This window comes from Hakea prostrata, chromosome 5, assembly GCF_041222555.1.
Source record: "Hakea prostrata isolate BN-2017 chromosome 5, UWA_Hpros_2, whole genome shotgun sequence".
Lineage (NCBI taxonomy): Eukaryota > Viridiplantae > Streptophyta > Magnoliopsida > Proteales > Proteaceae > Hakea > Hakea prostrata.
This window is the reverse complement of record NC_142604.1, coordinates 27,610,925-27,633,215: the sequence shown is the minus strand read 5'-3', so window position 1 is coordinate 27,633,215 and position 22,291 is coordinate 27,610,925. Positions and strand designations below refer to the sequence as shown.

The following is a 22,291-nucleotide window of genomic DNA, read 5'->3' as shown; positions in this document are numbered from 1 at the left end:
TTTTGGGCGTCAACTCGGTAGCCCATCTCGGTGGGTTTTAGGGTCCCAGTTAGGCTAAAACTTGGTATTTAGCCTATTTGATGCCTTTTGAACACAATAGTGGCCTTGGATTTGTGAGAAAACAGCCCTAAGTATGATTTCTAAGTCTACCCATATTGTGAAACCGAAATGCTATAGGATTAGAGAATGCAAGGTTATATAACATATAATATAAAACCATTAATGCTGTAGGATTAGGGAATGCAAGGTTATATAACATGTAATACAAAACCTTAAGGCATATAAATGAAAATCATGTGTATCAAATACATCAAATAACTTAAATGTCATCAAGATAACATTCATATGAGTATTACAATCTTAACTTTCAAGAATAGAATGATAAAAGTATACAACCGTTAGAAGTTTTATATAAGTCATTAACGCATAAGTTCATAAGACAAGTAAAGGATGATTGAGCTTTCTTTGATGTTGTAGATGTGCTAAAAGTAGTTGCAAGTGAAACTTTGGCTGAAATCTACAAAAAATTTGGTAAAAATTGAGAGTTCCAGCGAGATATGGCGAGATTTGGGGCGAGATATGGCGAGATATGGCGAGATATAGCGAGATATGGCGAGATCTCGAGCGAGATATCCCATCTCGCAGATCTCGCCCTTAATCTCGTCTCGGTTTATGAAAAAACCGAGATATCTCGCGAGATCTCCCACCATGATTGCCATTGCTCTTCAGAAAGGTACTCGCCCTTGTGTTCAGTATCCCATCTTTAACTTTATTTTATATTCTGCTTTATCACCTGGGTTTCTACTGCTCTATCTACTATAAAGACTTATCCTATTTCTAAGAATGTTCTTGAAGCCTTGTCTAATCTTGGGTGGGTTAGTTCAATGAACGAAGAATTACAAGCCTTAGAAGACAATCAGACTTTGGATCTTGTGCCTTTACCCTTAAGAAAGACAGCTATTGGTTGTTGGTGGATATTCACTGTGAAAGTTAATCTTGATGGTTCTTTAGCTCACCTGAAAGCTCATCTCGTTATAAAGGGTTGTGCTCAAGTTTATTGCATGGATTATGTAGATATTTTTCGCCTGTTGCCAAACTTACTTCCATCCGCATTTTAATCTCTCTTGCCGCTACCTACTAGTTGCCCTTGCTTCAGTTGGATGTGAAGAATGCCTTCCTTCATGGAGATCAGCATGAAGAAGTGTATGTGGAGCAACCAACTAGGTTTGTTGCTCTGGGGGAGAAGAATCAGGTTTGTCGCCTCCACAAATCATTATATGGTCTAAAGTAATCACCTCGAGCATGGTTTGGACGATTCACTACTGTTGTAATAGAATTTGGGATGACCCGCTGTGAAAGTGATCACTTTGTATTCTTTAAAAACTCTGATGCAGGCAAAATCTTTGTTGTAGTTTATGTTGATGATATTGTCATTACAAGAGATGACACTTCAGGAATTGATAGGTTAAAGACCTATTTACAAAAGAAATTTCAGACCAAAGACTTGGGCAAGTTAAAGTTTTTTCTAGGAGCTGAAGTCACCTAATCAACAAAGGGCATCTTCTTGTCTCAACGGAAGTGTGTACTAGATTTGCTCTCTGAAACAGGAATGTTGGGATCAAAACCCCTAGACACTCCCATGGAAATTAACTTAAAGTTAATGCCAGAAGATGGAACCATTCTTGATGATCCAGAGAAGTATAGAAGGCTTGTTGGGAAATTTAATTATCTGATTGTGACTTGACTTGACATTGCCTTTCTTGTCAGTGTTGTGAGTCAATTTTTTGTCTGCCCCACGTACAACACATTGTGATGCAATTATTCGAATTTTGCAGTATCTTAAGAAAGCACTAGGACGTGGACTTCTTTACACTAATCATGGACATAGAAATGTTGAAGGATTCTCTGATGTTGATTAGGCTGGATCACTTATTGATAGAAGATCGACTACAGGCTATTGCACATTTGTTGGAGGAAATCTTGTGTCGTGGAAGAGTGAGAAACAAACAATGGTAGCAAGATCAAGCTTAGAATCTGAGTATCGTGCTTTGACATAGGCAACATGCGAGATGGTATGGATAAATCATAAAACAATTACTCTAGGAATTAGGAATTATTGATAACACACCAATGAAGTTATGGTGTGACAATCAAGCTACGGTTCATATAGCATCAAATCCAGTCTTTCATGAACGTACCAAACATATTGAAGTTGGTTGCCACTTTGTTCGTGAGAGGTTACTACAAGGCATGATATCCCCCAAGTATGTGAGGACTGGAGAACAACTTGCAGATTTGTTCACCAATGCTCTAGGGAGTACAAGGGTTACCTATATTTGTAACAAGTTGGGCATGAGTAATATATATGCTTTAGCTTGAGGGGGAGTGTTAGGAACAGCAATTTGGGAAAGGAAAGTTCCATCTTTCGCTAACTGTCGATAGGAAAAAGAGGCAGTAAATAGTTGTTCTATACCAATTGAAATTGGTTGATGCTCTCCTATTTTGGTTCTACTTTGTTTCATATATAGAATATACTTGTAAATTAGCCTATAAATAGTGGAGTTATTTTGAGGAGTGCAAAATCATCACTTCCATCTTCTCCTCTCCCTCGTTCTTGACCTTATTCTTTCTCAAATTTACAACCTTAAAACCATCTGGAGTGATGACATTGTGATCTAGAGCAGAGATGTCACCGTTGATAAATGGAGCATATCCAATGAAAGACTGTAATTTTTGTCCGCCAGAGCAAAAAATTCTTCAGTGTGAGCTTCATGATAACAAAATTCGTGATATTTTGAAAGCAAGGGTGGGGAAACACTATGGATGACATCAAGAAAATGAAGAACAATATAATAAAAAAAGCAAAAATGAGAAGTCTACTTTGAAGAGGTAACTGATACCAGGTAGAAAACTGAAAATGATGAAACGAAGTGTCTTAAGTTAAGTCACAGTGAGACTGTTCTGATATTTATAAAGCAATGTTAGCTTCCAATAGGAACGATAAATGTTGCAATATATGTGGGCCTATAGAACTATGCTACACCTGGATTCTGTAGTGCTGTCTTAACAGAAGAGAGTAAGTAGGAGAAGTTACCTACCTCAAACTTATTGAAGTTAGCTGATCAGCCCAAAAATCTGTCACATGTTGGATGGGGCCCAAATTTTGTGAAGAGGTAGATCCCATGGTCTCCTTTGCACTTGTCAAGTTTCATCCTAGTTGGAGAAGCTTTGATCAGGTTTATGGGAGGATTCGGTGAGGGACTGAGAGTGGCATAAGTGAATGACAGGAAATAGAGGATTTTGAGGAACTCTACTTTCAAAGCCTAATTTATTGATATACCCTTGCCATTTGTTTGTATTCACATAATTTTGAAGCCTACTTCAATGATATACCTTTCATTCATTTATATTGACAGAATATGTACCATCATTGTAGCTTTCAGTTATGCTGACACCATTAGGGCTGAAACTTGACATGTTAGCAGTGGATTATGGGGTTTACCTGTCATAAAGGTCTCATGGACCTAGCACATGTCAAGTATTTGGCCATAAAGAACCTTTATGGGTGGGCCATGTAAGAGAAAACTGCTCTTCTGTCATCTTTTTCATTGGTGGCATCTTACTCTCTTCTTCTTCATCTTTTCCCCTTGTTTCATCCCCCCTGCTCTATTTAACTTCTTTTTTTCTCAGATCTATGCCACCATTGATTGTGAGAGTGTGTAAGCATGGGCTTTGCATGGCCAACCTACCTCATGACGCATATCAGCATGGAAAATTGAATGGCTGGAAGTACTGTGCTACTTTCCACTGTAAGTCTGTTACAGAAATAAAATACAGAAGAGCTAAAAATGATGAAATGAAGTGTGTGGAGTTAGTCCACTGAGATTGTTCTGATATATTTGAAGTATGGTTAGAACTTACAATAGGAAATATAAAAGGTTACAGTATATGTGGGCCTACAAACAATGTCACACCTGGGTCTTGTAGTCCTATCTTAATATCCTCTGGCAAATGAGATGGGCTCAGAGCCAGTTTGGTACAAATGACGGCCAATTCTTGACGACAAAAAGGGCTAGTGAAGACATCAGCCAAGTGCCGATTTGACAGAATGATGTTGTAACCAAGGGACCTAGAGCGATCTTCTTGTGAACCAAAGGTAGTCAACCTCAACATGCTTGCTGCAAGCATGGAAGACAGGATTGACAGTTATAAGGGAAGCATGGGTTTTGTCACAAAACAAAAGTGCCGGGTCATGTTGATCATTGAAAAGATAACCATGTCAACTCAACCGCGGTTGTGGCAATGGCACAATACTTTGCCTCCCTGCTAGAGCAAGACACTGTCGGCTGTTTCTTGGTGCTCTAGGAAATATAGTTATCACCAAGAGAAGTGTAGAAATCAGTGATAAAATGGCAAGTAGAAGGACATTCAGCCCAATCTGAATCTAAAAAGCATATATATCAGGAGAATTGTCACGAGTAATATGAAGCCCATGATCAGAAGTACCACTTTACATGGCAGAGACTATGCTTGACCAAGGGGGGAGTGACTAAGAGTTGGAGAATGCATAAATGGACAGACTATGAAAACGGTGTAGGATAAATCCGTGTCATGATCAAGTACCCCCAACTATACTGTGGAACAAAATTACATCAGAAAAAGTAGTCTAACCCAAAAAAGAATTGGAAACCATTGGAGTGACACGAGGCTTGATGTCTCTTATGTGACATCGTTGTAGATTGGTGGCATACTTGGGTTGAGATAAAAACAACCCTTGAGAGGTATGTGAAACCTCAGTGCCATAACTTAATGCAAAGTGCCAAGGTCTTTCATAGCAAAACAACGACTCAATATGCTGAGGATTTGGGGTTCCAATAAAAATAAATGGCATGCATGAAGGGTGAAGAGTTTGCATAAAATAAATGGGCATGCATGAGGCAAAGAGATTACTTTCTGCACAACTCTATCATCTCCTTCACTTCTTCACTTCTTCCTCCTTTCTCCTCACTTTTCTGCTGTTTTTGGTTTGTTAAAACACACAAAGGGCATCTGGGTTGGTTTGACCTGGTCCAGTTCTATTCCATCTGGAACTGGTTCAATGGACTTTGTTCTTCTTCTTCTGTCCAGCCTTTGATTCCATGAGGACTGTTTTCTACTTGAAGCGCACTTGCCAGCAGATTATTTGGATTCCTTTCATTAGCCGTTCATGTTAGCTCAAGTTTGGCTGAAATTCTGGTTGATGCAACATTCTTTGTGGCTGGGATTCTCATGATTCATGTCGGGAACAGTGAATAGCCTTCAGAAATGGGTAAATTGATGGACCTTTAAGATTGGGACATGTGTGCCTTGAAAAACATACAGTCTTCTGGGGATTGCAAAGGTGGCGGAAAGGTTTCTTGCTCTGGTTTGTTCTTGAGCATATGGAATGTTGTAAAATAATAGGCGTTTTGTAGGGGCACATGTCTGCCTTTAAAGGCTGCTCAGAAGCTCCAAGGATGGGAAAACCACAAAGGCCTTTTCCTTACTGATGTGAACCAAAATTCAGCCCGTCCCAAGGCCACTCTAAGGTGGCGCACCTAGGGCTGGCCAAACCCTCTTAAAGGGGTGGTTGGGTCAAATCCTGCCCTAATTAGTTTCTAATTTTAAATTTCAGAATTTTCCTTTTATTTTTCAGGGGAGTCTTGATCAGTTAGGAGTCTAGTTTGAATTAAAGATATGCTCTTGAGTCTTTGGGATTCTACTTTAAAGATAGACCCTTATCAGTCTTTATTTACAAAAAGAGTTCTATTAGTGTTTTAAGTCTTAGGGGGAATCTATTTTCAAGGAGATTCCGTCAGTTCTTTAATAATTATTTGGATGGTTGAAATAAATTATAAGGGAATCCTAATCTATAAAGGAAATCCACATAGGTTTAGACTTCAGAGTCTTTCAGTCGGCCATAAATAACCCTATTCTTTCTTTGTAAGTTTCTTAAGTCTGATTATTTGGACAAGAATATTTGAGTTGAGGACCGTGGTTCCTGTTAGATTGGTCCACAGCGGATTTAAAAGTAAGCTTCCTCTTCAAAGATCAGCCACACACTGTGTCTAGCACTTTTCTTCCAAAAAAAAAAGCAAGTTCCAAGTAAGTAAGCAAGCCCTAACTCCTCTCCCCTCTCCCCTCTACGATACAGGTCTCCCCCACCCCTTCCCCTTCAATTGTAGCCACCCCCAGCCCCTTCTCCACCACCCCACCCCACTCCTCTGCCCCCGCAAGACCCTCCCATCTTCTGTGCAGACCCAACACCCCCTCCCTCTTGCTGCCACACCTTGGCAGCAGCATCCAGAGGCCCCCACGACACCCCTAACCCCCATCCCTACCCCTTACTACTCCCTCCAGCCCTTTTCCTACCCCTCCTGTACCCTATGGTACCTACCTCCTCTCTTACCACCCTCTTGGCCTCTCTTTCTTTCTGTCCTCTCTTCCTTGCAGCAAACCAGAAACAGAAAATCAGAAAAAGAAAAGAAAGAAAGAAGAAGAAAGAACGAAGAAAGAAAGGAGAAGAAAGAAAGAAGAAAGAAAAGAAAAGAAAGAAGAAGAAAGGAAAGAAAGAAAAGAAGAAAGAAATGAGAAGAAAAAGAAAGAAAGAAAAGGAAGAGCAAGGAAAAAAAAAAGAAGAATCTTTTTCCTTCTCCAAGATCCAACCCATATTGATCCCCATTCCAGGTGGGTACCCAACTCATACCCTGGTGCACAGGTAGAGGATACATAGGGAGTATACCTATCCAAAAGTGATTTCATTTTTTTTTCACTTTGGAAACGAACCCGATATATTTATCCTTCTTTTCTACCAACCTTAGAATATATTAGACACCCAAGGTCAACACATAAGAAATTGTCAAAACCCATAAGAAATTGTTAAAGCCCTAAACTTCTCCCAACCATCCCATCTTAGGTTTCGTTAAGACCATAACCCTCCCTTGTTTCTGGGCTAACCAAATTCTCCAACCCAAATTTAACCATTCTATCCATTTGATTTCTGGAAGATTCTAGGCAAACCCTTCATTTTAGGGTATTCTTCCAAGAAACCCTAACCCTAAAATTGGGTTTTACATCACTTTGGGGTGAATAACCATGAAAATCTGTTTCATTGATCTTTGTTGAATCTACTCCTCTTTTGTAGCTATTGATAAATAGAGGCTCATTCTGTGCGTTGACCATTTTACGATTGCTAATTGTGGGAGTGTGTTTTCTCTGTATTTGTTCAGAGATTTTTGCATCAGTTCTATCTTTACTAACCATCATTGAGGTTTGGTATGGCTTGGTCAAATGCAGAATCTGACGACAGTTCCCAACCTTAACAACAAAGGTTGGAGACTTTAGGTTGATTTTGGGTGATCGAATCCCATTTAGCAGGATGAGGAAGCTGTAGCTGAGCATAGGCTGAGCCCAGGCTAACTTTGTTGACACTTCCAATAGAGCCTCTCTTCTTTACTTCCCTTGAACTAACTTGTTTCTTTTGTTCTTGAATTCTTGTATGTTGAATCTTAGCTGGGAAGACATAATCAGATCACCTGAAGGGGCTGCCCTCTATATTTGACCAAGGGGAAGGAGGGTCCAGCAAGTGCCAATAGGAAAAATGAAATAACAATAATAACTGGCCATTTTGTAGAAATGTTGTATTTTTCCTATGAAATGAAGTTGACCGTTTTGAGGTGAAAAATGCCTAATGACCAAAATACTGAAACAAAAAAACTGAACTAATGAAATTTTAAACAGTGCATATCTTAGACCGATTTATCCAACTATTTGAAATCTGAAATGAGATGATCCCATGAAATTTTTGAAAATTTCAAAATATTGTATTTTTCTTTTTTTATATCGACAATAGCTCTTGCTTTGGCCTGGCAGAAATATCCAAAATTTTCAAAATTTTGGCAGCATTGAACTATGGCCTCTATTAGAAGGCCCTTCTAGTTGCAGCTGATTCTTCTCGGGCTGAAACTCTTATTGGAAGAAACTTACAGATTGTTGTTGAGAATCTTGAGATGGCTACTCTTAGGCTGTTTATTCTGACTTAAGATTGTTATTCAGCATTCCAATGGGGGAGATGAGTGTGCCTTGGTGGTCTTTGGACTAGACTGCTTGCAGCCATTTTGTCAAAGTTGCAGTCTGTAGTACTATAGTGTTTTCCTTCTGTTTTTAACTTTGTAAATCTTCCAGAGTGTCTCACCTAAGTTTTATCTAGAAATATCTCTGGGGGATGGTCTGTAAAGCTTGAATCCTTGAAAGGTATTAACATATTTTTATTTATTCTCAGCCAATCCCCTCTCCGTCCCCCCAACCCCAAAAATACAGAGAACATGAACCCCTTGTGTATCCTAACCAAATTATTTGTTATCTGCGTGGTCTGATAGTTACCTAAAATTTAACTTAATTAATTAAATACTGTGAATTTTCTTTGCTGGGCTATTGCTATAAGTGTTGGTCAGTGTGTAATATATTGTTTCTCAGGCTACTGCTACAGCCTACAAGTGTTTTCCACAATGATATATTGTTTCTACTAGTCCTAACATTAGATTCTTGTTTTTTTCAACGTATATTCTTATTGGTGTTTCTTTTGACCATCACAGCTTTTCTTGTCCTGTAATTGCAGGTGCACATATCATATCAGGAAATGTTTTTGAGCCTCGGGCACTAGATGAACTTCTTCCTCAATGGAGACAGGAGGAGGTGTGTTTCTGAATCTATTTCTGTCTTACAAAGTTGTTGCATCTGCAAATTCTCATTTGTTAGGAAAGTGTGTTCATGCACTTATGGTGGTATATACAGTCAGGGTTATACACAGGTGTGATTTAATCTGGAAGGGATATGAATAGAATTCCATGTTGTGTAATGAAGATATGTAGGGGTTTAAATTAGAAGTTCATGAATGAGAATTTTTTGTAGGATTTTAATTGACATAATAAATATTTAAAACTAATAGAGGATGAAATTTGAAATAGAGTGTCTAAACTGAAAATTTAGAAGAGAGCGAGTAATCAAAGAGCAGGAAATGAAAGGAAAATAAATTTAACTAAATAATCTTCTGTACGATGATATAGGCCCTATTTTGAATCCTTCGTATGCCTGAAATAATTAAAACTCCTACGACAAGCTCAGAAGCTGCTAATTGGGAACTGATAATTTGAACATGGTTGTCAACATGGAATTAAGTCTCGTGAAATGTCACTGAAATTTTGGCAGATTTTGGTAATGTTGACCTCACCAAAATGAGATGGTGGTTGAAAAAAAATTGGAGCAAAACTTGATCGAGATTTCAGAAAATTTTAATATTTCAGTCCGGAATTCTGATTTTTTTTGGTTGAAATCTCAGATCTTTTGAAACACTTGGTTGAAAACTTAGGAATTTTTAAAATTAAGTCATGCCACTCAAAAGGGATGTACTAAATCGATTTTTGTGGATGATATCTCCTACCTAATGCACCGGCTGTACGTGTTGCTAGTGGCATAATATGACTTATCAGAATGGATTTAGGGATATCTTCACAATTTGTTGATCTATATCTTATGGCAGGTACTTAAAGAATACTGCACGTTAGTTCCAACAAACTTGCATGAAATACTAAACAATTGTACTAAGATTTTCGGAGTGTGATGTGTTGATCACGGTTTGAGATCTCGAGTGATCTTCCTATTTTGAGATGGCGAGTTGAGATCCCATGTGAGATCTCCTTTTTACTAAATCTTGATTGAGATCTCGGTCCACTCAGGCACTTGAAATTCCATCTCTCGACTGAGACATGTCAAGAGCTCAACCTGTCTCGCTCTCCCTTGCCTCCCAACTTGCCAAGACCTTCCAAACCTTCATTTTTGCCTTATTTTTTGTTGGATTGACGCCAGATCTTGACTTGCAACAAGGTTTAACACATCTACATTAAAAAAGGAAGATCAAACATGGCCCTTTGAAGAAGTTCTTCAACCAAGGCCACAACAGCTGTTCATGGGCCTAAGCCCGAACTGCAAAGGAAATCCTGAGGCCTAAAATCATAACCCCCGTGTGCGTCAGGGGGAAGGTCATTGGAAACAAAATGTGAAGCATGAGCCATACCCAACACTTTTATTATGAACTTATGATTTATATTGAACTTATGATGGTTGTATTATTGTACTCTCGAGAGTTGAGAATATGATGTTGTGTTATGCTTATGTGGATGAGATTCTATTGCTACTTAAGTTATCTAATGTATCTTATCACTTGCTTTTCATTTATATGTCCTAATGTTTCTATGTTTCATGTTTTATAACCTTGCATGTTCATTCATTTAACATTTCAGTTTCAAACTTAGGGTCAACTTAAAACTCATACTTAAGGCTGTTTTCTCACAAATCTTAGGTCACCAAAGTATTCAGAATGCCTAAATTAGGCTACCTACCAAGTTTGAGCTCAACCTGGGCCTTAAAACCCCCGCGATGGACCCTCGAGTTTTGTCAAGTTGGTCCGTCCAAAAATGCAAGATCTTGCTCGAGATCTCTTTTTTTTTTAGGGGGCGAGATGGGTGTCGAGAGCGAGTTCTTGAACCATGGTGTTGATGTCCTTGAAATTATGTAATTTACTTTTTCAACATGTAATAATGATTCACTTCATTATTTGTGTAAAATTTTTTATTGCTTATTATTTATGCTCCTGAGTACTTATGCAATGTATAAATGTGTAATTATACATGAAGAATCAATAGTATAGTACCAATCGACGGTGAATATTGAACACCTGTTTTAGGTGACTATTTTTGCATTATAGTAATTTGGATGTGTTAATATAGCCTAAAATAGGGTTTCCATGAATGTAGATTTATACTTAAAAAAGGTTTATATGTGTGGATGTACATTCAAAATCAACTGCTACAAGCAAGGATGAGATCAAATGTGGGTTGTTTTTTAACAAAGCTTACCATTGATGTGTTTGCAGTTTTTAAAATAGGCTGCTCAAGAAGAATCTTACCCATAATAGAGATAACTCCCACCTAGACATACCACTGAAATCTAGCATACCTTCTACCAGATTTGACAAGATTTCAGCTGAAATCTCGGTATCTCGGTTGCATTGGTAGGGTAGAGGTATCGAGATGAGACAAGATCTTGAACTTTGGTTGTCTAGGTGTTGCCTTGGCATCCAAGTGCATAGATCAACTTGAGCTCTTTGATCATCCTCCAGACAGCACCTTGAATACCTTGCATGCTTTGTTGGTTTCATTGATTTTTGCCCTTCTCCAATGCGTTGGTTTGCTGGTGCAGTGAAAACTATGAATATGAATATCATCAAAAAAGCTTGAATGATGATAATCTGATGTTGTAGAGGTGTTAAGGATGTTTAGAAGTTGAATCCCCAAAAAATTCCAGCCAAAAAATCAATTTTCCGGTGACTTTTGAGGGTGGCGGCAAGAGAGAGGCGAGATATGCCTCTCTTGCATGAGATAGGGGGTTTTAAAACCCCCTAAAATAGGTGGTCGGACCAGATTTGGTGAGATCTCGCTGAGAGATGGTGAGATCTCCTATCTCTCCCATTTCGATTCTTCTCTCGTCCCGCCATCTCAAATTAGCGAGATATCTCACGAGATCTCCCACCATGTTTAGGAGGCCCAAAATTGGCTGGATATCAATTCCTAGCTCAAACAGAGCCCTAAAACCTACCGAGATGGGCCACCGAGTTGGCTTGTTTTTTACACCATCTTGACAAGATCTCGGTTTTCTGGTGCACTGAAATGGTCATTGAGATTGAGTTCTCGAACCATGAACAAGCATTATAATTTGAATAACTATGTGGGTTCAAGGAAGAGTAGTCATCTTGAATCATCTTCATGGCCTATAGGGATCTTCATGGTTGCAGTCTATAAACACGCAATTTTCAGCAATGAAGATGCGGCAGAGTCTCGAAACCTGTTTTTACAATGAATCGTGGTCTGTGCTGATGCTGGGTCAATTGTCAGCCTTACTCTTAACCCAGATTCCCTGAGGCAGATCCCGTTACCTTGCATGATTGTTTTGGATGTTGGGCCATACCATTGTAAGGAATCTGAGTGAATGATTTGGAGATTTCATCTCTTCTGATCTGTAAGGAATCAATGAATATTGTTCCATTCATCACGGTGGGTGAACCTTGGTGTGGTTAATTTAGCCTTTCTGTTGTTCGTAGGGAATGGTATTCTCCTCTTTTTGTCTATTTTTTGAGACCAACACAAGTAGGTTCTCTCAATCTGTGGAACTTTCACTATTGTTTTTGACATTATTTGTGTATACTCTTCTTGGATTTCATCCTGATTTATTAGCTCCTCTTCATTTCACATACTTTTTCTTACCTAGTTTTCTTTTATAGGTGAAAGCTGATTTGAATTGTATTCAGTTTCAGATGGTGCCCTAAGACTTGGTTATTCCTTTTTTAATTTTATTCTTCTTGTTAGTGGGCCAGTTACCTGAAGTTTTTCAATTGAGCTGCAAATTTTTTTGTTTCATTCATATGCATTTATTTTTTAATTTTTTTTGAAGGCTCCAATCAGTGTTCCTGTTTCTGACGACAAATTTTGGTTCCTCACGGAGGATCATGCTTTTTCGCTTCCGTGCCCATTTGATAATGCTGGCAACTATGTGATCAGGTAATTCCATGACGTGGCCCTATTTTGTATATAACAAGTCCAAGTGAATGGTGATAAAAGTCCATGTAACATGCACTGATTTGGCAGGTGTTGTAATAAAGGGCAAAAAGGGGAACAGAAAAGGTTTTGGGGTTATTGCTGGGATCAAATGATTGTATGATGTGGCCCTATTTTGTATAAAACAAGTCAAAGTGAAGTAGATAACAGTCCAGGTAACATAGACTGATTTGGCTGCTGTTCGAGTAAAGGGTAAAAAGGGGAACAGAAAAAGGTGAAGATCTGACAAGTTTCCGACCAAGAATCCAGCCAAGAATGAAGAAAATAGAGGCTGGGTGTTGAGATGAGGGTGAGAGCAGTTGAGACAAGATAAGGAATCTCGTCTCAACCTCTCTCAAGTAGGGGTAAAAAGAAATGGAGTTGAGACGAGATCCCAGTTGAATCAATATGTCGAACCGAGATCTCAACTTTTCCTAGATCTCAGCCCTGTTCTAGAAATTTCTGGAATTCGCAACTGGTTTTGTCTTGGGTTTTGAGATCCCGAGATCTTGTTAGACCTTGAACCTTTGTCAGGCCCTTTTAGTGGCTTTATTAACACAAAATGGTATAATTCATTAGTCTTCCAACATTGACACTCCTCAATAGATGTGTGGCTAATAGGGAGAATAGGCATTTAATGGTGGTCACATATCTCTTTTCCTTGAAATGTAAGTGGCCTAATCTTTTGGGCAGATACCCTTGTTACTATTTTTTATCTCATTAACCACATGCTTGCTTCTATTCTGCATGGTGGTATTCCTTGGTCCTTGTTGTTTCCTTCTATTCCTCTTTTGGTGTTACCACCTGATATTTTTGTTTGTGTCTTCTTTGTTCCGAGATTTCCAAGTTGGATCCTCAGAATTTCAAGTATATTCTATTCTTGTTGGGTATTCCCAGAGTCAAAAGTGTTTCTTAATTTTACTCTTTAAACTTAGGAAATATTTTGTTACTGCTAATATTTCATTTCTCTGAGTCTACACATTACTCAGTTGCTGCTGTTAATATTGTAACTTTGGTGATGATCTTCTTACTTATACCGTTCAGGGTGTGGTTCCACAAGTTATAGGCTTATAGCACAGCCTTCTCCTCCATTGCTGCCTATTCTTTTGAAATCTGCTCTTTCTAACATTTTTATAGTCTTGAGAATTGAGATAGTGATGTAGCCTCAATTCAATGGGTGCCAGTTCTTCTAAGATCTTTAATGAGAACCAACTCAAATTGGACCAAGAAAGTGTTTCTTGAAATTTAAGTTGTGTGAGGGGGTCTTTGTGGTATGTACCATGATGGGATCATTTTGCTGGTAAGGTTGGATATGCTTGATAAAGAATGGCTTAGTAATCACACAAGCAATGGTTAGGTTTGGTTTCAAGGTAAATGGGATCTTGAGATGGGCTAGTGTCCTTGATACTCTTTGAAACTTAGCCCCTTTCCTCTGAAGCCAAACCTAACCATCCCCTGTCTAATTACTAAACCATTCTATATAAAAAAAAATTTAAACCTCGGTTTCATCTCGGTTCTTGGAAAACCTAGATTTAACCAAAATTGTGGCCCATTTTGATCAAAACTCGAACGATGATCTCAGCTCAGCCAAGATTTACTATGGTTTTTTGTGCTTGAAATCTTGTCTAGCCTATGCTAAAAATGAGATGTCTCACTGAGATGTCATGAATTCTCATACTATGCGCATAGGAGGACAGCTAGTAGATCTGCTTCCAAGTCTCTGAGAGTTGACTATATTTGTAAAAGCTGGGCAATGTTAACATCAATCATCTATACTCCAACTTGAGGGAGAGTGTTAGAATAAAGGGCAAAAGGGGGAACAATGAAGGGTCAAATCCCAAGAGGATTAGATTGGGGATATTTTTTTGGTCTTTTTCATTCATTACATGTAACTTGCTGGGTCCATTGGTTATATATACGTGTTGGAGAGAGCCTCAGATTCTACTGAAACCTCTATTTGGTCTAGCTTGTCCTCTTTTCCATCTTCTTCTACTTTTGCTTCTCTATTTCACAAATGGAATTGCATCTGATGTGATAGTCCTGCCTGATTCTCCCCCCCCCCTTCCCATTGAGAATCATTTGCTAATTTGACTGTGGTCAAGTCCTTTTAGTCACATGAATGACTCATTATGCATTGAGTCCAGTGTCACTTGGTCATGTTTTCTAATTTCTGGAAAGGTTCTTGCTTCATATATTTATGATTAGGTGCACACTGTCTGTTTCCATTCCTTCCATGTTAAAATTATAAGCTGCACAAAATTCATTATTTGGGATCATAACCTTTCTCACTTTCTCTCCTATCTGGCTTTAACTGTCCTCACTAATTTTCTCTGCTTTTGTCTATATGTAATAGCTTGAGATTGTTTTTGTTTCTGTTGCCTTCCGGTTTTCCTATCTTGTCCATATTCCTTTTCAAAATCATTTCTTATTGTTAAGGATCTTGATTGTGGCCTGATGATGCAGTTTGAGTGAGTTAGCACGTTGGATGGGAAGGAAGGCAGAAGAATTAGGTGTTGATATATACCCAGGCTTTTCAGCTAGTGAGGTAATTGGTTTTTCTTTTTTGGTCCTAATGAAGATGGAGGCAATTGTTTCCATTTCCTTTGTTGTAATTTAAATGTTTGTTTACCAAAAGAAATTTAAATGCTAAATATTCAGTGTATTATTTATTAACAAGTTCCAGAATAATGCAGATATTATATGATGGAAATGACAAGGTTGTTGGAATTGCAACAAAAGATATGGGTGTTGCTAAAGATGGTTCAAAAATGGAAAACTTTCAGCCAGGGGTTGAACTGAAAGGTGGCTTTTTGGATTTATTCTTGAACATCTACTTTTCCTATTGTTATTCTCAATCATCCAATTGGAATGAATCTCTATTCTGGAGGTACCCTTTTGAGTTATACATTGATAATTTCCTCATCCTAATATTTGTAACTAAACTAAACCTGAAACCAGAACTGAAAACAAAGTATGAAGAAGAGAAGAGATGGATGGAGAGGCAAAAGAGGAGGAGCAAGAGTTCCACAATATGCAGCAAGCATCTCCCCCTCATGATATCTTTATTAATAGGCTGGGTTTAGGAAATGTTCCTTAAACATCTCATCAATACAAAAAGGAACGAAATAAAATACAATATTCCGCAATATATGCCTACAACAGATCACTTACATTCCAAGACATCATGGGTAAAGAAGAGGAAACCTATACTAATGTGAACATGGGCGTAGGTGTAAGTTTACCCCCATGGTACACCTGGGCCCATGTACCCGTAATATTGGCTAACACTATTGAATCTACTTTAGATAATTTAACTGGCATGTTAGTAGCTGTAAATATTTTTTTCAAAACATATACCTTGTTATCATGTGGGGCAAATTCATTTTATTATGCATAAACTGACACATCCAAAACTTGATGTTAGTCAGCATTACCTAGTCTTTTTGAGTACGAAAGAGCTAAACATGTGGAGATTGATGGTCATTTTATTGAAGTGAATATTGAACAGGCTTATTTACATTACCTGTGTTCCATTTCATAGTCAGCTAGCGGATGTCTTTACTGAAGTGTTAGCTACCTTTTATTTCTAATGTAAGTTGGAGGGCATGATTAATATCTATGCACCAGCTCAAGGGAAAGTTCTGTAATATGGGTAGAAGGGTAGTCCATGAGTTTCATTTTGTTGACCTAGGCGTATATTTGACTTGTACTCTCCATCTTGCTATCAGTAAAGAGCTTGTGTCACATTGGCATATCTTTGATTCCCAAAATATTCTTCACATTGTCTCCTAAATCCTAATCACCATACCAAACCAGGACAGACCAATTGCTTTAACTATTAAGATAGGTGAGATGCATCTTGGTGAACGTTTACATGGATCAATGCATAAATCTCTAGTTGCATAAAAGCAATCACACAACAACGTGAAGATAAGTATCTCCCAGGAATTATTTTCTGGAATCTTGATTTATTAATAAGATTATCTCCCTGAAATTTTAAGTGTGAGGTGCAGGACATATTACACTTCTTGCTGAAGGATGTCGAGGTTCGCTATCAGAGGTGTGGTGAAAACGTGGACGCCTCATTGACAAAACAGCGACCATAACTGTCGACTTCATGTTTGCTTCCTTGACCTCTTTGATATTACTGTTTACTTCACTAACTTGGAGCTATCTCATGCATTTCAGAAAATATTTAGACATTACAAGTTGAGAGAAAGAGGGAAAGCACAACATCAGACTTATGCTCTAGGCATTAAAGAGGTACCTATAATAATTAGCAAACATAATTTATCTGATTATCAGCATTTTGAAATACTTTTATTGTTGGCTCTAGAGTGTTTCAAGGCTCTGAAATCACTTATTGTACATTTTCCTTATTGTCGTGCTTGTGAAGCCAGTTATTTGCCATTTTACCATTCTTCCCTTAATGTTTCTTTTAGTGTTGTTACAATTTTCTCATTGGATGTTGTTGAAAAAGTCGATTGTGGTAGAATGGCTTAATGTGATCAATGTTATTTCAAGCCCTCTATTTATAATAAAGTGGAAATAACACTATTAATATATACCCTTGGGTAACAATAAAATAGAAAATTACATGAATACAAACTCTAATAGAGTTGGACTTGTAGTAGACTCCAACACTCCCCCTCAAGTTGAGGCATAGATGTTAGTCATGCCCAACTTGCCTATAATAGGAAGGAAATCTCCTTCTTTCAAACCCTTAGTGAAAATATGTGCCACTTCGTCTTTAGACCTCACAAAAGGCATGCCGATGAGCCTTTGTTCTAGCTTTCCTTTGACAAAAAACATGTCAATTTCAATGTGCTTAGTTCGATTATGTTGTACAAGATTATCGGCAATACTAATAACAGCTTTGTTGTCACAAAATAACATCATAGAGTTTGGAACTTGGACTCTAATATTTTATAGCAAGCCTTTCAACCATAGTAGCTCACAAACTCCACAAACCATTGCTTTATATTCAGCTTCAGTACTGAATAAACCTATCACATTCTGTTTTTTACTTCTCCAAGTAACTAGATTACCTCTAACAAAGGTACAATAACCTGAAATTGATTTCCTGTCAGGAGATCCACCCCAGTTTACATCAGTATATGCTTCTATTCTTAGATTATCACTGGGTGACAAAAGTACTCCTTTTCCAGGAGTTTCCTTCAAATATTGCAGTATTCTGGTAACAACCTTCATATGAGCTAAATATGGATCATGGAACTGGCTTACTATCCCCACAGAATAAGTGATGTTTGGCCTGGTGTGGGACAAGTAAATAAGCTTCCTTACCAGCCTTTGGTGTCTTCTTTTGTCCACTGGTTCTCCCTCTTTTTCCTTAAGTTTAGCTCCGGCTTCAATAGGGGTATCAACTGCTTTACACCCCAATATTCCCACTTCTGATAATAAATCTAGGACATACTTTCTTTGGGATAGGAATATACCCTTCTTTGATCGAGCTACCTCAATCCCTAAGAAGTATTGTAACTTCCCTAGATCTTTAATCTCAAACTCTCTGCTAAGAAAGTCCTTTAAACTTTGAATTTCTTCACCATCATTCCCTATGATGACAATATCCTCTACATAGACAATGAGAAGTGTGATGTTAGTACTTGATTTCTTGACGAATAGTGTATGATCAGCATTGTTTTGCTTGTACCCAATTGAAGTCATTGCCTTTAGGAGGCATCCAAACCAGCATCTAGGAGATTGTTTAACCCATAAATTGATCTCTTCAACCGAAAAACTTTCCTTGCAGTGTTGTCGTCGGAGAAGCATATGGGATTTCCATATAGACTTCTTCCTCTAACTCCCCATGTAAAAAGGCATTCTTTACGTCTAGTTGGTGTAAGTTCTAGTTTTTGTTCACAGCTATAGACAACAAAACTTTGACAGTGTTCATTTTTGCAATAGGGGCAAAAGTCTCCTGATAATCAATCCCATAGGTCCATAAACCCTTTTGCAACTAGTCTAGCCTTCAACCTGTTGATTGATCCATCCATATTTTGTTTAACCATAAACACCCATTTGCAGCTCAAGGGTTTTTTTCCTGGAGGAAGTGTAACCAGCTCCCAAGTATCATTTTTCTTTATTGCTTGCGTTTCCTTTACCATAGCTACCTTCCATTTCTTATTAGCATAGGCTTCCTGCCAACTTTTAGTAACAAATATAGATGATAGAGAGGATGTAAAAGCACGTAAGAGTCAGACAAAGAGTCATAAGAAACATATTTAGCTATGGGATTTTGAGTACAAGATCTAACTCCTTTTCTAACAGCAATAAAAAGATCAGAAGAAGATACCTTAAGGGGAACAGTAGAATCTGATTCTGGAGCAGGAGACTGAAGTGGTAATGTGTCACCTTTCTCCACCTGCTTTAGCCGGTTGTAATTCTTCCTTTGATAAGTCTGCACCTCCTTATTCTGGTCAATCGTATTTTGAAAGACCTTAATAGTGTGTCTCACAGGAGTAGTCTCCCCCTTACTAGGTTCTTCACATGGTTCAGAAAACTGAGGGGGAGAATTAGAGTCCTCAGGTATATTGGTTGAAGTTTTCCCTTGGTCAGGGAACACTTCTTAAACTCCTAAGTTGTGTTGTGGTGGTGTGATTGAGAGTTCTAGAGTTGGAAAAAACCTCTCCTCTAGGACTCTCCCCCTAGAGAGGTGTATAGTAAATGCAAGACTCATTAAAAATTACATCCATGGAGACAATGGTTTTCTTAGAAGGAAGATGATTACATTTATACCCTTTTTGAGTAGCAGAATACCCGAGAAATATGCAGCGTAGGCCGCGGGGAGCCAACTTACTTTGATGGGCTATGATTCTGGCATAACATACACATCCAAAAACCTTTGAGGGAATAACAAAAGAAGTGGTTCCCTGGAGAAGCTCATTAGGACACTTAAAATCAAGTATCCTATTGGACATCCTATTCATAAGGTAAGAGGCAGTGAGTATAGCATCACTCCAGTATTGGTCAGGGACATTCATAGCAGTCATTAGTGAACGGGCTATCTCTAAAAGATGCCGATTCTTCCTTTTAGCAACCCCATTTTGGGCAGCTATATCAACACAATTGGTCTGGTGTATTATGCCAGGGTTAGAGAGATATCTCTGAAATTCACCATCAATATACTCTATGCCATTGTCACTACGAATGACTTTCATAGTGGCATTGAACCATGTTTTAATCATATTATGAAAATCACGAAAACATCGAAAAATCTCATTTTTTTTGTTTGAAAGATAAATCCAAGTAGAACGAGTGTGACAATTAATAAAAGTAACAAAGTACCTATGGCCGGTAATTGACAAACGTCAGCAAGGGCCCCACACATCAGTATGAATTAGTTCAAAAGGATTAGATTTTCTATTATGAAGAGAAGATAAATAAGTACAACGAGTCTGCTTTGCAAAAATGTAGGCTTCACAAAAAAATTCATCCTTTTTACAAGAAGAAACTAAATCGGGAAATACTTTCTTAAGAGTTCTTAGAGGAGGGTGACCTAGCCTACGGTGCCACTGTTGAAGATTTGATATTACCCAATGGACCATATTAGGAGATGTAATCAAGAGCGAAGTAGATCCTCCAATTGGCTCCAACAGATAAAGTCCATTGTCTAGTTTACCACATCCAATCTTCTTCCCCGTTACCAGATCCTGGAAGACACAGTAAGATGGGAAAAAGTCACTTTACAATTCAAGTCATGTGTAAGACTACTAATAGAGAGCAAGTTAGTAGAGAAAGAGGGAACGGTAAAACTTTAGACAAAGAAAGTGATGGAGAATGCTGAATGGTCCCTTTTCCAGCAACGGAAGAATAGGAGTCATCAGCAATTCGAACTTTATCTTTTCTGGAAGTCGGAGCATAATGTGAAAAAAAGGAGAGAACCTATCATATGATCTATGGCTCCTCTATCAATGATCCATGGGGCAGAAACTGAAGAAACATGGTAGCCTATAAAAGTTTTACTTGAAGTAGCAAGATAGGAGTTGGTATGGGTAGTGGAGGAAGTAGTAGTAGAGGTTGTACCGGCAGTGGAAGACTGTAGAATACGTCGCAGAGTAGCTAACTCCTCCTGTGAAAAACCAATTTCTGCAAAGGGTGTTGGAAAACTGTCTCAGAAATATTAGCTTTTGGTTTGCCCTTCTTTGTGCTCTTTTTTGCTCAAAATCAGCAAGCTTCCCATGGAGCTTCCAACAATTTGCCTTGGTATGATATGGTTTGTGGTAGTGCTCACACTTGCCATTCTCCTTAGCCGAAGCATACTTAGTGCTAACAGACTGTAAGGCTAATTTCTCCACAATAGGAGCATGAAGCATGGCTAATCGACAACTTTCCTCACACTGAACAAGGGCATAAGACTGTTCGAGTGTAGGAAAGGGAGAACGACTTAATACTTGCACTTTGATTTGATCATACTCTACATTCAAACCTGCCAAGAAGTCATATACTCGAATCTTATCAACGTGCTTCCTATAAGTAGTCACCTCATTTGGATTAGTGGGGTGGTAATCCCTATAATGATCCAACTTTTTCCAGAGAGATCGCAAATCGACATAATATTGGGCCACAGTCAGTTCCTTTCGGGTAGTCTCATGAAGCTTCTTTTGTAGCTCATAAACCTGTGCATCATTCCCCAATTGTCCATATGTTTCAGTAGTAGCCTTCTAGATTTAGGCTGCAGTAACAAGTAATAAGGTATCCCCAGACAATATTTGGATGCATGGAATTCAAAAGAAATGACATAATAAGAGAGTCATTTGATATCCATTTATCCTGTTAAACACTTATGGTAGTAGGTTTGATAGTAGTGCTCGTAATGTGTCCAACTAGTCCTCTTCCGACAATATTTAGTAAGCAGATCGAGACCAGATCAAATAATTTGTGCCATCAAATCTTACCGAAAGATGATGAAGAGTGTGGTAATGTTCGGATCCAGTGGGAGCAGTAGTACTATCGATGGTTGCCATGTTGAAAGAATTGTCTGCAGTTCTTCAATCTTCACCCTTTTAAAGTAACTGAAATGTCGCAGAATGCAATAGCCAAACCACCCAAAAAAATAATAGGATTAAAAAAATGCTTATAAAGAATACCATATATATATATATATTTTTTTTCTTCTTCTTCTTCCTTTTCATTTTTTTTATCTTTTTTATAACTATGGGAAATTACAAATAAGTCCCTGAAAATTGGGAAATTACAAATAAGCCCCTGAAAATTGGGAAATTACAATAAACCCCCTAAAAATATGCAAAATCACACATAAGTCCCTGAAACTATGTAAATTTGCAAATAGGTCCTTTAAAAATATAAAATTATGCATAAGTCCCTGAAATTAAGCTAATTTATATAGGTCCCTAAAAGAATTCAAATTTACAAACTAAACCCCTCAATCATCGTTTTTTTGTTTTTCTGGCCTACGGTGAATTTCAATCCATAGAAGCAGCCCCAAGTCTAATGGAACTCTATAGAATCACAATCGCAGGGACTTCCGCAACGGAGTGAGACTAAACACCAGAAATTGTGAGAAAAAAATAGAGTTAAACTCACTCACTGTGTTAAGAGTTAAGGCGCAAGAAGCAACGGTGGTAGCAGCGGCTTTTCTACTGCTC

At 38.2% G+C, this 22,291-nt stretch overlaps 1 protein-coding gene across 3 annotated transcripts in view; it reads left to right on the top strand.

Moving 5' to 3' along the window:
* Nucleotides 1-22,291, top strand: part of ETFQO (electron-transfer flavoprotein:ubiquinone oxidoreductase) — a 91,386-nt gene that overhangs the window by 11,107 nt on the left and 57,988 nt on the right. For 2 of the 3 annotated variants that reach the window (XM_089155486.1, XM_089155485.1), the window contains exons 2-7: nucleotides 8,636-8,712; nucleotides 12,523-12,629; nucleotides 15,129-15,210; nucleotides 15,359-15,467; nucleotides 16,679-16,725; nucleotides 16,854-16,928. In XM_089155486.1, coding sequence (XP_089011612.1) covers nucleotides 8,636-8,712; nucleotides 12,523-12,629; nucleotides 15,129-15,210; nucleotides 15,359-15,467; nucleotides 16,679-16,725; nucleotides 16,854-16,928 — 497 coding nt within the window. Of the gene's footprint in view, nucleotides 1-3,690; nucleotides 3,810-8,635; nucleotides 8,713-12,522; nucleotides 12,630-15,128; nucleotides 15,211-15,358; nucleotides 15,468-16,678; nucleotides 16,726-16,853; nucleotides 16,929-22,291 lie in introns of all 3 variants that reach the window. The other variant, XM_089155487.1, reaches the window with a different exon arrangement.